This window comes from Hemiscyllium ocellatum, chromosome 15, assembly GCF_020745735.1.
Source record: "Hemiscyllium ocellatum isolate sHemOce1 chromosome 15, sHemOce1.pat.X.cur, whole genome shotgun sequence".
Taxonomy (NCBI): Eukaryota; Metazoa; Chordata; class Chondrichthyes; order Orectolobiformes; family Hemiscylliidae; genus Hemiscyllium; species Hemiscyllium ocellatum.
The window spans coordinates 67,263,040-67,281,389 of record NC_083415.1 but is presented as its reverse complement, the minus strand read 5'-3'; the positions used below and the strand labels follow the sequence as shown (position 1 = coordinate 67,281,389).

The 18,350-nt window shown below is 41.2% G+C and overlaps 1 protein-coding gene across 8 annotated transcripts in view; it reads right to left on the bottom strand.

Annotated features, from left to right (window-relative positions):
- ralgapb (Ral GTPase activating protein non-catalytic subunit beta) overlaps window positions 1-18,350 on the bottom strand; it is a 143,325-nt gene that overhangs the window by 70,194 nt on the left and 54,781 nt on the right. For 3 of the 8 annotated variants that reach the window (XM_060836570.1, XM_060836572.1, XM_060836571.1), the window contains exons 8-11: window positions 17,827-17,978; window positions 13,309-13,525; window positions 12,871-12,906; window positions 12,192-12,393 (exon numbers count right to left, since the gene is read on the bottom strand). In XM_060836570.1, the coding sequence (XP_060692553.1) occupies window positions 12,192-12,393; window positions 12,871-12,906; window positions 13,309-13,525; window positions 17,827-17,978 (607 nt within the window). The remainder of the gene's footprint in view (window positions 1-12,191; window positions 12,394-12,870; window positions 12,907-13,308; window positions 13,526-17,826; window positions 17,979-18,350) is intronic. The other 5 variants (XM_060836574.1, XM_060836575.1, XM_060836573.1 and 2 more) reach the window with 4 other exon arrangements.

Here is an 18,350-nt window from a genome sequence, read left to right as displayed (position 1 = left end):
TTTCACAGTTCTCTGCATTAAATTTATCACTTTTCCACCCAGTCCACCATCTTAAAGTCTAATACCATCTTCCTCACAGCTCACAGTACTTCCAGGTTTTAAATCATCTGCACATTTTAAATTGGTGTCCTGCACAGCCAAGCACATGTCCTACCACTGAACCCTGGGGAAGCCCAGTGTAAACTTTCTTCCAGTTCAAAAAGACAACCCTTTCACTTCTCTTTGCCTCTGTTACTCGGTCAATTTCACATCCATGTTACATTGTCCCTTTCATTCCATGGCCTTTAACTTTATATATAAGCCTGTTTTGTGGCACTGAGCCAACTGCCTTTTGGAAGGACATGTTCGCCACTGTACACATACATTTTCTGCCACTTCATCAAAATAAATCAAGTTAAATAGTAGGTAAACAAACTCTGAATGGCTCTTGGCACAGTCTGGCACAGTCTTTAGGCTTAGATATAAAAAAGGAATTTTAAACATGCGCTCTAAATTTTATTGCTCTTTCCGCAGAAATATTATAAAACTATTCATCAGAACAAATTATGAAAGTTGTTGTGGTTCTGTTCACTGTGCTGGAAGTTTTTGTTGCAAACGTTTCGTCCCCTGGCTAGGAGACATCATCAGTGCTCTGGAGCCTCCTGCGAAGCGCTTCTTTGATGTTTCTTCCGGTATTTATAGTGGTCTGTCCTTGCCGCTTCCGGGTGTCAGTTTCAGCTGTCCGCTGTAGTGGTTGGTATATTGGGTCCAGGTCGATGTGTTTGTTGATGGAGTTTGTGGATGAATGCCATGCCTCTAGGAATTCCCTGGCAAGCCAGAAAGAGAACAGCCAGGGAATTCCTAGAGGCATGGCATTCATCCACAAACTCCATCAACAAACACATTGACCTGGACCCAATATACCAACCACTACAGCGGACAGCTGAAACTGACACCCGGAAGCGGCAAGGACAGACCACTATAAATACCGGAAGAAACATCAAAGAAGCGCTTCGCAGGAGGCTCCAGAGCACTGATGATGTCTCCTAGCCAGGGGATGAAACGTTTGCAACAAAAACTTCCAGCTCGGCGAACAGAACCACTACAACAAGCACCCGAGCTACAAATCTTCGCACAAACTTTGAAAAATTATGAAAGTGTTTCCTGCATTTTGAGTTTTTATTTAACATTAAGGAAGATCGACTTCTCTGATGTTTATCAACCAAATGGGGTAAGTCATTTGAAAGTGACTAATTAACTGGGTGTTGACAATGAAGGTATCTTGCTTTGAAGAAAGCCAAAGTCAATTGAGGAGTAAGGGCACAGAGAAACAATCAGGTGTTTATCCTGAATGGGGTCATTAGCAACAGTTAATAGAACAAAAAGGAGGAGGGTGTGTGTACAATTACCTACCACTCAGATTTTCTCACTTGTGAAACTGGATTTCAGAATTAGCCAAATATCAGAATGCATCACAGGGGCATCTGTTTAATTCACAATTTTTTTTTAGTTATTCTAATCTTGTTCATTCATTGGGCTGTTTGAGCATTGCATCAAGTAATAAGATGATATTTTAGGATGGATTGCTAAAATGTCACAAAAAGTTCAGACTTACATTTACAAGACAAAAGAAATTAACTTAGTTACATTACGGAAAGCATCCAAGATCCACGTCTTTTAAAATGTTTAAAGGTAGTGACTGTATTTTGGTTTTGAAACCAAGCACTGTGGAAGCAATTCTTGTACTTTTAGCAACGTGTAGCTGAACATGTGCAACATTGAAATTGTTGCTTTGTTCAAGCAGCTGTTTGGGGAAGCTGTCTACAGGCGGGCTGGCACCAGGGTCTACACTAAGGGAACTTCAACCAGCAACAGATTGCTGATTGATATCTGCAACTGGTCACAACTTCACAAACCAAAGGCCATCAGCCTGACAATAACTAACTGATTGGCTCCTTGGTAGCTTAAATGTTTTGATTGTGACACTGGCAGAAGCCTTCAGAATGCTGAAAGGTCAGATCCTGTATCTAAAGCGTGGAGAAAGACAATTTATTTTCTTCCACAAGTTGCTGTTTGCAGTTGCTTTTACTCAGTAAGTCAGAGATTTTATAATTTGGGAACCAGTCTCTCTGTACCTCCTGTAAAGTAGTTAAAGAATTTAAAGGAAAAGATCAGACTTGGAAAACAAAAAAAAATACTGCATTGAATCCTGAGGATTGGTGCTATTGAACTGTATTGCTTGACACACACATTTTCGTCTGCGCGTATTTGTGTATCTAGTGGCTTCAAAAGGCTGTTGGGAGTTTTAACTAGAAGTACTGTACATGTTAACAGTTCAGCTTTACTCACTTGTGATTCAAATCTATTATTTGTAATATAGTTCTTGTCAAGTACAGGAAGCTGGGTCTATCTGACATGTAAATTGTGGGTTTTGTACACTTTGATAATACTTTAAACTTTTGTAACAACTCTGGGAATAGTAAGGCTTGACTTACAGTGCACTATCCCAATGAGATATTACAAGACGTATAAACTAAGATGGAAGATATCAGAGAACATACACATGTGAATTAGGAGTAGGCCACTTGGCCCCTCAAGACTACTCTGCTATTCAATAAGATCGTGGCTGTTCTGATTATTCCATATCCCTTCCGACCTACTACAAGCTTTCGCCCCTTGCTTATCACGAATCTATTACCTCTGCCTTCAAAATATTCAAAGAGAATACCTCCAAAAACTCATGATTCTGAGAAAAAAATGTTCAACTCTGTCTGAAATGGGCAGCCACTTATTTTTAAAACAGTGATTCCCAGTTCCAGATTCTCTTTCAAGAGGAAATATCCTTCCTACATCCACTTTAAGATCCTCCAGAATCTTAAGTTTTCAAGAAATCGCTTGTACTTCTACACTTCCAGTGGATACATATCTAGTTTGCCCAACCTATCTCATAAGACAACCTGCCCATTCAAAAGTTTAATCCAGTAAACTTTTTCTGAACTTATTCCAACACAATTTACATCTTGCCTTAACTAAGGAGACCAATACTATACATAGCACTTCAGATGCAATCACACCAACATCCTGCACAACTGAAGTGTATCCTCCCTAAGCTTTGTCTTTCATTCTCCTCGCAGTAAATTACAACATTCGATGAGCTTTGTTAATTACTTCCTACACTCCCAAACTTGTGCTACTTGTGAACTAGAACACCCAGATCCCTCCGCTTCTCTAGAACTCTCCAATTGTTTGCCATTTAGATTCTACGCTTCTTTTTATACTTCCTTCCAGAATGGGACATATCCACAATTTTCATCATATCTGACAATATTTGTGGGGAGAAAGCAGAGTTTTGAGTTCTGAAGGGTCACTGGACCTGAAACGTTAACTGTGCTCTCTCTCCACAGATTTTGCCAGACTTGCTGAGTTTTTTTGCAATTTTTATTTTTGTTTCGGATTTCCAACATACGCAGTTCTTTTGATTTTTTAAAATTCTTGACATCATACTCCATTGGTCAGGTGCAAATTTAGCAACTATATCATTGGTCCCAAATAGGACAGATATGTTTTTAATAAGTCTCAACCAAGATAGGGGAAAAATAAACTTGTGTTCTCCAGTTGGGGACAGAAGGATTAGCTTGGACACAAAAACACCCTTGCACATGGACAAATATAAACAATATCTCTGAAACGAGTAAAACCCACACAAACAGCAATGCAGTGGATCTCTGAAAGTCTGAAAATATTTTAATCAGAATGGAAAGTAGATAAGCTTTGAGATGAAGATTGAGCATCACCTTTGACAAGGTGCCACAAAGGATGCTGTTAAATAAGAACTCATGGTATTAGGGGTAAGATATTGGCATGGATAAAGGATTGGCTGACTGGCAGAAGGCAGACAGTGGGCATAAAGGGGTATATTTCAGGATGGCAGCCAATGACTAGTGGAGTTCTGCAGGGGTCAGTATTTGGACCACCACTATTCATGTTATACATGAACAATCTGGATGATAGAACTGTTCATTCTGTTGCTAGGTTTGCAAATGACACAAAGATAGGTAGAATGACAGGTTGAGGAGGTGGTCAAGCTGCACAAGGACAGGCTACATGAATGGGCAAAAAATTGGCAGATAGAATACAGTGTGCAAAAGTGTGAGGTTTTGCACTTTGATAGGAAGAACATAGGTGTACAGTATTTTCTAAATGGTGAAAGGCTTTGGAAATCTGAAGCACAAAGGGACTTGGGAATCCTAGTTCAGATTCTCTTACAGCTAACACAGATTCAGTTAGCAGCCCAGTAGGCAAATGCAATGTTAGCACTGATTTTAAGGGGCCAGAATACAAGGGCAGGAATATACCGCTGAGGCTGTACAAGGCTCTGGTCAGACCGCTTTTAGGATATCGTGAGCAGTTTTGGAACTCACAGCTAAGGAATAACATGCTGGTATAGGGGTGGTTCCAAAGTAGGTTTATAAGAATGATCCCTAGGATTAAGGCTCGTCATATGAAGAGTGGTTGAGGCCTTTGAATCTGTACTTCGTGGAATTTAGAAGAATGAGGGAGGAATTGATTGAACCTTACAGAATACTGAGAGGCCTGGATACAGTGGATGTGGAGAAGATGTTTTCACTAGTTGGAGAGACTAGAACCAAAAAGCACAGCCTCAGAGTGAATGGACAACTGTTTGGGACAGATAAGGAGTGATTTCTTTGGAATTCTGCTGCAGAACATCGTAGAGGCTGAAACATTGAATATATTTAAGACGGAGCTAGATAGCTTCTTGATTAGTAAAGGGATCAAGGGTTACTGGGTGAAGGCAGGAGAACGAGGTAGACAAACACATCAGCCATGATTGAATGGTGGAGCAGGCTCAATGGGCCGAACGGCCTAATTCTGTTCCTGTATCTCATGGTCTTATATTCTTAAGATGGAACTGGGCTGAATTAAAGTCAATTAAACTTTATGGATGTGATAAACTGTCAAGCTTTTATTGTTAATTCAGTTTTTACAAATAAGAAATAAGTCGTCATTTAAGTCTTTGCGACTATGCTGTCATTTTCCTTCTTTGCCTCCCCTGTCCCTTGATACATAGAAATCTACTTAACTCAGTCTTAAACCATACTCAAATATTGAGGCCTTTGGGCACAGAACTGCAAAGATTCACCATGCTCTGGGAGAAGGAATTCCTTATTTCAGTTCTAAACAGCCTGCCCTTAATCAAGAGACTATCCTGTCTACCCCACAAGAATTGTGTATGTTTGAACTAAATCATTTCTGCTGATCTCCAGAGAAAAAAGGGCTAATGAATTTACTATTTCCTCATTGGACAACCCCTGCATCCCGGAATTAGACTGATGCGCGAGCCTTCACTGCACACTCTAACAAGTAGGTCTTTCTATGGGGAAGGAGACTAAATATGCTTACAATACTCCAGGTGCAGTTCCAGCAAGGCTCTGTATATCAGCAGGGTGACATGTTTACTCTTATTACAAGAGTGTTTGATTATAGAAGGTCAACATGCCATTTAGCAATTTAACTGCTTGTTGTACCTAAATGATTAACCTTCAGTGACTCATGAACAAAGGCACCTAAGCTCAATACTTCCCAGTTTCTTACCAATTAAGAAATACTATTCCTCGCATCAAAATGGTTAAGCTCAGATTTCTCTACATGGTACTTCATCTGCCATTTTTTGTACATTGACTTAGTATCTTCAAAGTCTCTTGAAATTCCTTTGCATCCCTCTCACAACTCTCACTTCCAGCTAGTTTTCTTACATCTGCAAACTTGGAAATATTACTTTTCACCTTCACATTCAAACTGTACAAAAGTGCACACCATTCAACCTTAATCCACACATTCAGCCATTTCAATTTAGCCTTTTTGCATAAAATCACAGATCAGTTTTATACACCTGAAGCTAGGATTTATTGATTATTCATGATGTGTCACTGGTCAGGACAGCATTTATTGCCCATCCCTAATTACCCAGAGAGCAGTTAAGAGTTAACCACCTTGCTGTGGGTCTGGAGTCATATGTAGGCCAGACAGGTAAGGACAGCAGTTTCCTACCCAAAGGATGTTAGTGAACCCAATGGGCTTTTTTTTAAAGCAATTGACAATGGTTTCATGGTCATAATTAGACTCCTAATTCCAGATACTTTTAAATTTCAAATTGCATCATTTGTTATGGTGGGATTTGAACCCAGGGTCCCAGAACATTACCTGGATCACTGGATTAATAGTCTAGTGATAATACCACTAAACCATCACTTCCCTATCTGCCAATACATTTATTGTCTCTATTCTTTCGGCAATTCTTCCAGAATCTGAGTGTGAGCATGACATGTGACACAAATATAGAGAGAATACAATTTGGGAACAAATCTCTGACCTTTTCACCTTGGAGGTTTCCAGCTGCAATGTGACCTGCTAATCACAAAATGTCACCGTTGCCCAAATTTCCATGTTGGTAACTCTCAAAGTTTTAGACTGGAATAAACCTGCATCAATCTGTCCTCACTCTGTAGACACCACATGGTTCTAAAGGTGATTATAAGTTTGTTATAAATAGAGAACAGTTATTGTACTGTTCTAACACAGAATTACTCACTTCCAGTCTGGTGCAACTGAGCCATATGTATTTAATCCTAGCCTTGAGCAAGGTTAAAATTTATGAGATTTGTGGGCATTATACCTGTTTCCATCTGACACCACCTGCTTGAAAATATGGAGAAAATATCCTTGAACAGCTGTATATAATTGGTCCTCTGCAGTTTAATAATAGGAAATTTCGTTAAACTTCACTGAGCCTACAGAGTAATCTGGTCTCAATGTCTAGCAGAGCCAAATCGTTAATAAGTTTCCAGCCATGATACAAACAGAAATGAATGGACAGGGCTCCACTGGGTAACGCAGCAAACATTAGGAATTCACGGACTATTGTCAGAGGCAGGAATGACCAACATCACATCATTACTGTAGCACAAGATAACACTTTGACATGGCACTGCATTGGCATTTTCCTTAAACAGGCTTTAATTTATTTAGAGTGAAACATGAAAAAAACACAGAAAATAATTATGAGCAAGTCAAACGAGTGCCATTGGTAATTATCTTATGATTTGCTGCACTGCAGCTCAGACTGTTAACACTTACCCTGTGTAGCAATATTTGCTGCCCAAGGACCAAATTTAACACTTGTTTTGCACACAAAGTGACAATTTCTGAATAAGTTCAAGCAATAAATCACAAGACCTACTCCGAAAAGATGCAGATAACATACTACCAGGGTTTCTTAATATCATTTAAACCTCAGATTGTCACTGATGTATTAAGCATAGCTTTAATAGTTTCTATAATTATGTGGAACAACAATTTAGTCAGAGATATTTGATATAAGTGCTTCCTGGACTGTTAATTAAGCAAGTTGCAGAACATGCAGACATAGTGTTTGTTTTCTCATAACTGTATAAAGTATTGCACAGATAATGTCTCAGAAGAATTACAAACATCCTGTACATAGAAAGCAGGATAAATCCAACCCAGCCAATTATTGCCTCATCAGTCTACTCGATCAGCAGTAGAGTGATGGAAGGCCATCAACACTGCTATTAAGAAGCACCTGCTCAGCAATAACTGGCTCAGTCATGCGTACCACCAAGGCCACTTTGCCCCTGACATCATTACAGCCTTGGATCAAACATGGACAAAAGAGCTGAATTCCAAAAGTGAGGTGGAAGTCATCAAGGATGCCCAAGCAAAACCAGAAAGTCAATGGGTATCAAGGCAAACTCTCTTCTGGTTGGACAGGTACCCAGCATGTAAGATGGTGGTTAGTGTTGTTGGAAATACGTCATCTCAACTCCAGGACATCTCTGCAGGAGCTCATTGTGGTAGTGTTTTAGACCCACCATCTTCAATTGCTTCATCAATGACCTTCCCTCCATGATAAGGTCAGAAGTGGGGATGTTTGGTGATGATTGCACTATGTTCAGCAAAACATTCGCAACCCTCAGATACTGAAGCAGTCCATGTTCAAATACAAAAAGAGTCGGACAAGGTGTGCGCTGACAAGTGGCAAGTAATATTCATGCCACAAATGCCAGGCAAAGATAATCTCCAAAAGGAGAAAATCTAGCACTGTGCCTTGACATTCAATAGTGTTACTATCACTGAATCCCCCACTATCAACATCCCTGAGGTTAACATTGACCAGAAACTCAATTGATATCACCATATAAACACAGCAGCTATAAGAGAGGTCAGAGGCTAGGAACACTGTGGTGAGTAACTAACTTCTGACTCCCCAAAGTCTGTCAACCATCAAGGTACAAGTCAGGAGAGCGATGGAATATTCCCAATTGCCTGGATGGGCACAATTCCAACAACACATCAAGAAGCTTGGCACTACCCAGGACAAAACCCACTTGATTGACATCAGACCGACAACCATCCACTCCATCCACCACAGTGGCACCAGTGTCTAATAGCTACAAGATGCACTGCAGAAATTCACCGGAGATCCTCAGACAGCACTTCCCACACCACGTCTACTTCCATCTAGAAGGACAATGGCAGCAGGAACACTAACGCCTTCAAGTTCCCCTCCAAGCCACTCACCCTTCTGACTTGAAAAATGTTGCCATTCCTTCACTGTCTATAGGTCAAAATTCTGGAAGCCCATAATGGCAATGTGGGTTTACAAATGCCCACCTTCTCAAGAGCAATTGGGGAGGGAAGGAAAGCCAGCGACAACCACATTCCATGAGCAAATTAACAGAAGTTTACAAACAAATAACTGATTTAGTCCTCTCTCACATTATTCCTATGTAATGGCACCCCACCTTCATGTCCTCCTTCACATCCACACAGGGCCACTTCTAGCAGACTCATCAGGGAGATAGAAGGAGCAGCATCTAATTAAACTTGACCATTCCTTACATTTGAAGTACTGTAGGAGGGCTCATGCTCAATACAATTAGCTAACACTGTGCAGACTGAAAAGAACCTGGGGCATTTACCACTCTGTATGGTTCAAATGTTCTCTGAATAAATTAGCTAAGTGTACAGGGAAAAGTAAATCCAAAGCAGGTATTTTCTTTTGAATAGTAAATTTCAAATCAATAACTTGGCAATCTACATCCTGCTTTAAAAATCTGGTTGAAGTAACCATGTTAATCCTTGATCCCTTTAACATTTGTTTGCTCTACACAGTTGGCTTGTTTCACTGCACAGCCGTTAAAACACTGATGTTCTCATGTACACCTTAAAAGGGAATGATGGCTATGCCCAATTTGTTTGTCCCTTGTGCAGCATGCTCCAGATTGCTGAGTGGTCACAAACCCACAAAGAACAAATACACAGAATGCTGGAGAGCCTCAGCGTGTGGCACCATCCATGGAGAGAAAAACATGGTTTTGAGTCCAGCCTGACCCATGAATTGTAGAGGTGGAGCATCACTTTCTTGCTTTTACATTTTGTGCCTCTATTTATAAACACAAGGATCCTGCAAGCCTTAACAACTGTTTCAACTTGTCTAGAACCCTCAGAGAGGGCAGCATCCAAGGAACAGGAAATTCGACGTTTCGGGCATAAGCCCTTCATCAGCCCTTCCTGATGAAGGGCTTATGCCCGAAACGTCGAATTTCCTGTTCCTTGGATGCTGCCTGATTTGTTGCGTTTTAAACAGCAACACGTTTTCAGCTCTGATCTCCAGCATCTACAGACCTCACTTTTTACTAGAAACCTCAGAGAATCATGCATGTGAATCCCGAGGTTCCCTACTCCTGCCCTCCCCTCACAGTTGGACCATTCAGCCTTATTGTCTCTCCATGTTTCTTTGACCAAAATGCTGTACCTTACATTTCTCCACATTGATCCGTCTGTCAGGTAGGTCAGGTGTCTGCACACTTGGTCAGCTTGTAAATGTCCCTTCAACTTGCTCAGCATCATCCTCACAATTCCTGTTCTCCCTAGTTTAGAATCACCTGCATAATAACATGGATACAAGATTGGCTGACTGACAGAAAACATTGTGCATAACTGGGTCTTTTCCTGATTGGTAGAATGTGAAGAGTGAAGTCTTGCAGGAGAAAATGTGGGGTCGCAGCTTTTTATGATTTACATAAATGACTTAAATGAGGAAAACAAAAGCATGGTAGCTAAATGCTCAGATGAAACAAAGTTAGATCAGAAAGTATATTGCAAAGACAACATACGGAGGTGCAGATTGACAGAGCAACTGCTGAATTCTGAGCTGTTTTAGTATGGGAGAAACTGAAATATAAAAGCAAAGATATTATGTTTTGGTTATACATATTGTACCTCCCTAACCCAGCACTCTATTTTGGCAATCTCAATATAGTTCCAGTTCTAGTTTTCTAGATGAACCCACCATGTTCTGTGCCCTTCTCCCCAAAAAGAGTTTCTTGCTATGCCAGTGTAAACCTTTCAAAAAGCTTGCTTTGATCAACTCCTAAGTAATTTTCATCTTTTACAAGCAGCAGCATAATTGGTCAAGGCAAAATTGCTCTTTAAGTCACAAGATCATTGCACACATGCCTGGTTTGCACTTATATTTATCTTAGTGATAAGATGGGGGCCTTATCTCAGTCCCAACGTTCCAACTCAGCACCGCCCTCTTGAACAGTCCTACCTGTCCATCTTCCTTCCCACCTATCTGCTCCATCCTCCTCTCCGATCAATCACTTTCATCTCCACCTTCATCTACCTATCGCATTCCCAGCTATCTTTGCCCCCCAGCTCCACCCCCTTCCTATCTATCTCTCAGCCCCCGTGGCCCACAAGCCTCATTCCTGATGAAGGGCTTATGTCTGAAATGTCGACTCTCCTGCTCCTTGGACACTGTGCTCTTCCAGCACCACACACCCTTAGTAAAAAGGTATATTTTGTTGTTAACAGTTGGGTATGTGAGATGTAAAACGTTAAATGCTACAACCTCAGAGGAACAAATGCCTCTGGTGCCGTTGGTGCTTTATCCTTTCCCAGTTTCTATATTTGTTGTTTCAAAATATAATTTATAGCAAGAAAAATTGAATCTAGAAAGAAAATATAGAAGGAGCGTGAGCATGTTGCATAGTGTTTTCTCAAAATGTTTAAAATTCCTGTGCTGACACTGACACATAAACCTGCCAGTCTTGTAACTTCTGGATTACAGAGGTACAACTTGTACTCTAATAAGTCAATCTCTTGGGATCACAAATGATTTCTTTTGGTTATACAGGTCACTGATGAGATCACATCTTGAAAAGGATGTGTGAGGATAATGCTGAGCAAGTTGAAGGGACATTTACAAGCTGACCAAGTGTGCAGACACCTGACCTACCTGACAGACGGATCAATGTGGAGAAATGTAAGGTACAGCATTTTGATCAAAGAAACATGGAGAGACAATAAGGCTGAATGGTACAACTGTGAGGGGAGGGCAGGAGTAGGGGACCTCGGGATTCACATGCATGATTCTCTGAGGTTTCTAGACAAGTTGAAACAGTTGTTAAGGCTTGCAGGATCCTTGGGTTATAAATAGAGGCACAAAGTGTAAAAGCAAGAAAGTGATGCTCCACCTCTACAATTCATGGGTCAGACTGCACTCAAAACATTGACTTTGTTTTTGTCTCCACGGTGTGCAGTTTGATCTCCTTACCTAAAGATGGATGTAAATGCCTTAGAGACAGCTCAGATGAGCTTAGTTAGATTGAAATCTGGAATAGACAAGTTCTTGAGGAAAGGTTGGACAGGTTGAAACGAAGAGTGACAGGTGACTTAATAGCAGGTCATGAATGGTCTTGACAAGATGGATAAGGAAAAGATGTTTCACCTTGTGCTCAGTCCAGAACTAGGGGTCGGCCTTTTAGAACAGAGATAAGGAGAACTTGTTTTACCCCAACAGCGAGTTGCATGACTTTGGAACTCTGCCTCAGAAAGCAGCGGAAGCAGGGCTGTTGAATATTTTTAATGAGAAGAGAGATGATTTCCTTTCCTGTTTATTGGGGAAAATGGGAAAGAGGACAGCCACAATCTCACTGAAGGGCGAAGCAGGCAGAGGGGGGCATGACAGACTACTTCCGCTCCTAATGAATACGTTCGTATAACTGTATTCAGGTTGATTCTAAGAAAATTGACTGCAACTAAAGAAGAAACTATGGCTTTTTGTTGTCATAGCATGGAATTCGACTTGCAAATAGAAACAGCACCTGGACAGGTACACTGGAAGGATTTCTTCCCCCGTTTTCTTACTGCAGAAGATTCGGCACAGTGTTCCACAGGCCTCAGCTCTCCCTGCTTCATAGTTATCTGGAAATTCATTTGCATCGAAGAGCGGATTGGCAACCATATTTTCAGTGGATATCTGCGAGGGTTTCCGTCGGACATCCAGTCCTGCTGGAGTTGTAATACCTAAGGTGAGGAAGAGTTTACGAGGTTGCTGGTGAGAAGCAACCATCTTATTGTCACATTGCCAAATAGAACCAAATCATGCATTACATCTACAAACCAAAAAAAACCCAGAACAGTAAAATTTTATAAATAGAACTTAATAGAACAAAAAAGATAATCATATCAAATATTTTAAAACAGTTATTGCAGAGTCTCAGAGGTTTATGACGTGACACAAAATAGCAGGAGAAATGAGCATGATGGGATATAAACAAGCACCTGCAGAGAGCAGATTACAAGGCTTGGCAACACTCCTCCCCCATTCAAGAGAAACACAGAACGGTGAATGAAGTTATCGCCCCCAAACAGTGCAACAATGACAGGAGGCAGATGTTAGAGAAAAACAGCTGGAGCGATTATAAGGAAAAGGAATGGCTTATGGCAAAAATCATAAAACGGCTGACTGCAATTAAAATAGAATCTACTTTTCCTACTTACAAGATTTATAAGAAAGAAGAATTTGGATAAAAGATGCTGCAAGATAATAGAAATAAAAATGGAAACAAATCAAAGGAGAGCAGTAGTTATAATATCTTTAAGATGATTAGTTTTTTTAGCTTCAATTATAAGCAGCTTTCTTCGGTTTTTGTTTTAAAACTTAAAATTCAAAGTTTTGAGAGAGACTGGGCACTACATATATAAAGACTGGCAACCAGGTAAAAGCCATGAATTTGACAATTAACATGCAAAAAAATATGCAAAAAGAAATTAAAAACTCAGGGAAACACTGATGTTAAATTAGATTAGGGTTTAATAAATCTGGACTGTAAACTAAATTAAGAATACACAGACTGTAGATGAGTTTTTAGTTAGATTTTGTCCTGTATCTTTGTAGATAAGAGGCAAGAATGAAGCGAAAGGTTTTTGGTGCCTTACCTGTCATACTGCCATCTCTGTTCATCCCATTGTGCAGTCTGCAGTGAACTAATCCTGCATCGAACAACCACTGACCAAACAGATTCAGCACACTGTTGACCTTGGGACGAGTAGGTGCAGGTAGAGGTCTTGGCTCTGAACTGGTCTGGTTTGGGCTGGACAGTGGAGAAGTGGTGGATGTCTGATGAGTAACTTTTGGAGGATGTGCAGTGCTCCCCTAGAAGAAATATATACATAAACTTTAGTTGACACAAGAACATGGCAAAACAGGAAACAAAAAGTTATTAAAATTGAAAGGGATCTATAAGGGATGACAATAAGAATCTTAGGTTAGGATTCAAAAAAGCCATTCTTCCTTCATTAAGATTTTGGAAGGCCAGTGATTTGACCCCTCCCTTTCCCTGCCAGTAAATTCTTCCAATTGTTCCTAAAAGCAGACTTGCTGATTCCCTAAAACTTGATTTCTTCAATGTCATTTTCCAAGATCGTTGATATGTTTTTTAAAAAAAAAATTGATTGAATTTTCTGCACTGTATCTTCACATTTTTTAAAATCTACATTTCTTGTTCATTTCTCTGTCCTTATTTTTGCTCATTACATCTTCTGGACCTATTCTCATTTAACAAATCTCTCTTCTGACTCCTCGCACGCTTCTGTTTGCTATCTTCTGTACATAGATGCCAAAGTAGGCAAGATCACAGCAATCATGCTTTCATGGAAGCCTCACAGCGAAGGGATGATCCTTTAGAACTGAGACAAGGAGGAATTCCTTCAGCCAGAAAGTGGCAAGCCTGTGGATCTCTTTGTTGCAGAGGGCTGTGGAGTTATTGAGTGTATTTAAGACAGAGATAGATAAATAGATTGATCCTCTTACTAAACAAGAATCAAAGATTACAGGAAGAAGGTGGGAGAATGGGGTTGAGAAACATACTAGCCACAAACAAATGGGGGAGCAGACTAAATGGGTTGTATGGCCTAATTCTGCTCCTATATCTTATGGTCATCCAAGTAAATTTGGCAGATGCTTTAGCACAGCTGCTACATTGCACATTGTACAACCACTAGCAGATCTGTCCTGGATGACACTGGGTTGAAACCTTTGCAGTTCTACCACATGTGGAGCAGTGATAACTCCATCACCAACATGATTTAAACCTGTAGATGGTGAAGAGATTCTGAGAGATCAGAGGTAAGCCATACAGTCGTTGTTATGGGCGGCATGGTGGCACAGTGGTTAGCACTGCTGCCTCACAGCGCCAGGGACCTGGTTCAATTCCCACCTCAGGCGACTGACTGTGTAGAGTTTGCACGTTCTCCCCGTGTCTGCGTGGGTTTCCTCCGGGTGCTCCGGTTTCCCCCCACAATCCAAAGATGTGCGGGTCAGGTGAATTGGCCATGCTAAATTGCCCGTAGTGTTAGGTAAGGGGTATATGTAGGGATATGGGTGGGTTGCGCTTTGGCGGGTCGGTGTGGACTTGTTGGGCCGAAGGGCCTGTTTCCACACTGTAAGTAATCTAATCTTGTCTCTGCACTGCTCATGTGCCTTGTAAATAGTGGACAGGCTTTTGGGAGTCAGGAGGGGAGTAATTTGCCACATTATTCCTAGCCTCTGACCTATTTTTGTAGCTACTCTATTTATATGGCGAGACCAGTTGACTCTCTGGTCAATGATGTTGATAGTGGGGGATTCAGTGATGGAAATACCATTGAATGCCAAGGGGCTGTGGTTAGATAGTCCATTTTTGGAAATGATCATTGCCTGGCATTTGTGTGGTATGAATGTTACTTACCACTTATCAGCCCAAGCCCACCTCTTCTTACATTTGAAGATGGATTGCTTCAGTATATGAGGAATCAAAAACGGTGCTGAATATTGTACAATCACCAACAAATACCCCCACTTCTGACCTAATGATGGAGGGAGGGTCATTGCTGAAGCAGTTGAAGATGGTTGGGACTAGGACGCAACCCTGAGGAACTCCTGCAGAGATGTCCTGGAGCTGAGATGACTGATCTCTAACAACCACACCCATCTTCCTATGTACCAGGTAGGATTCCAACCTGCACAGAGTTTGAACTCAATTCTCATTAGTTGCTGTTTTGCTAGGGCTCCTTGATGCCAAACTAGGTTGAATGTGGCCTTGATTTCAAGAGTTGTCACTCTCCCCTCTCACACTCAGCATCATTGAGGATGGGAACATTTGTGGAGTTTGCACAACATAGATCTGATCTGCTGGTTGTGGGATCACTTAGCTCTGTCTATCATTTGCTGTTTATGCTTGACATACTTCACCAGGTTGACACCTCTTTTTCTAAAGTCTATCTGGTGATGCTCAATGCCCTGACTGACAAAGGCCAGTGTGCTAAAAGCCTTTTTGACTGTCCTGTCTACCTGTGACTTCACTTTCAGAGATTTCCTCACTGTCTACGACACCACCTATTTTAAGGTCATCTGCAAACTTACTAACCATGCCTTGTACATTCTCATTCAAATCTTCATAGAGGTAGCAACCAGCATTGGGCCCAGCACCGTGCCCTGAGGCACTCCACTAGTCACAGCCTCCAGTCCAACATTCATCCTCCCACCATTAACCTCTGCTTCCTACCATCAAGCCAATTATGTATCCAATTTGCCAGTGCCCCCTTGATTCCATGCGATCTAACCTTCCAGAGCAGCCTACCACGTGGAACCTTATCAAAAGCCTCACTGAAATCCATATGAGTATGTCTACTGCCCTCCCCTCGTCAACCTTCCTGGTCACTTCATCAAAGTACTCTAACAAATTTGAGAGGCATGATGTCCCACGCACAAAGCCAGGCTGACTACTCCTAATCAAACCCTGCCTTTGCAAATGCAAATATATCCTATTTCTCAGGATCTTCTCAAGTTACTTGTGATTCTTTGTCATTTCCTTCATGGCTCAAAGATGTCTCCAGTGCTGAGGTGACCTGTGGACTAACGAATGTCCTTTCCTTGCTTCAATTTTAAAATTGAGAATGCATTTTGCCTTGTACATGGTCCTTACCACCTTGGACTCCAAGACCACACCTAGAATAAACTGATCAGTCCTCATTCCTATGCCAAGGAAAATTTACTTGAAACAAAACAAAATTTACTTGTGGGTGGCACGGTGGCACAGTGGTTAGCACTGCTGCCTCACAGCGCCTGAGACCCGGGTTCAGTTCCCGACTCAGGCGACTGACTGTGTGGAGTTTGCACGTTCTCCCTGTGTCTGCGTGGGTTTCCTCTGGGTGCTCCGGTTTCCTCCCACAGTCCAAAGATGTGTGGGTCAGGTGAATTGGCCATGCTAAATTGCCCGTAGTGTTAGGTAAGGGGTAAATGTAGGGATATGGGTGGGTTGCACTTCGGCGGGTCGGTATGGACTTGTTGGGCCGAAGGGCCTGTTTCCACACTGTAAGTAATCTAATCTAATCTAATCTAAAAAAGCTCAGCGGGTCTGGCAGCATCTGTGGACAGAAATCAGAGTTAATGTTTTGGGTTGAATGCCCCTTCCTCAGAAAAGTTATAGGCATTGGGGGTAGTCCAGAGAAGGTTCACTGGATTGATTCCAAGTATAGAGGGATTTTCTTCTGAGAAGCAGTTGAATAGGTAGGACTTGTATTCATTGTAGATTAAAAGAATGACAGGAGGCCTTTTTGAAACATACAAGATTCTTGGGGGAGTTGACAGGATAAATCCAGAAAGGTTGTTCCCCCAGAGTCCACAAAATCAGGGCAGCTCAGATAGGACAGAGATGAAGAGGCCTTTCTTCTCTCACAGGGAATTAATTCTTTACTACAGTGGGTTGTAGAGGTTCTGTTATTCAGTGTATTCACAGCTCAGATCTTTAATCAGTAAAGGGAAAGGCGGCAAAGTGGAGTTGAGGATTATTACGTCAGATCTGATCTGACAGCCTTGTTTGCACTAAATGGCACGGCAGACTTGATGGGCCAAGTGATCGTCTTACGCTCCAGTGTCTTAAAGTCTAAAATCTTGAAACAAAATAAGCATCTCTTCATCTGCTCAGGCAACAGTCAGTATTTAAAGTCTACTACCCTTCAATTTCTTTCTTTCAAAAGTATGGTATCACATTTCTATACATTTGAACGGTAACTGTCATCCATCTCCTCATTCCTTCTTGCCATCTCCTGCAATCTTTTGTCTCAGTCTTTATTCACTAAGAATCAACAAACGCCGTTAGTATTCCTTATTTATCCACATTCAATCATTTCCATAAAAATAAACCAATTCCACATCTCTAAACGATAGCAAACACTTACCAAACTGGACAATAATCTGTTCTTCCCTAAACTTTGCTTCTTGTTCCTTGCCATTCTGCTGGATTAGGATGAGAAAGCGCTGAAATTTCAGCACACACACACACACACACACACCAGAAACCATTAACATGATAGTGTTAATATATTTTCTTAAGATTGCAGGTCAGGTGCTGGTATACAGCATGCAGAGGTATGGGTACCAGATCATATTAAAAAGTGAAACAGGCACCAACTTACTGAACTTGTTTTAACAGTTGCTTTTGTAACAGTCACAGATCGCATTCTCCTGCTGTGAGGGGGGGTTGTGTTCATGGTATTGCTTGCCTGCGGCATGTTTAGCCTGTTGACTGGAGTAGGAGGAGCACTGTCAGAACGAGGCCTGGAAATACCTGTAACAGAAAACGTACAGATGCAGATGACACCAGCATTAACTCCAAGCTAATCATTAAACTCTTCCTGCCCACCAGTTTAGTAACAATTTGAGGAAACTTTTAGTACAGGACAGTTTGTAAGATACAGCAACAGTAAGAGCTGACTAAAATAGCTGGCTTCACTTTTGCAACAAGTGACAATTGCCTTTGTTAATAAATTTATTTCAAGCACTGTACATGGTTACTGTGCAGAGCTATAATCTCAATTAAGCAATGGCAGTACCATGAAAATCTGATTAGGGAAGTAATTCATTATTTGCAGACAGTTTGTGCGAATTTAGGACCCAATGTTAGTTCTATTCTGCCTGGGGAAAATTGCTTCATCTCTCA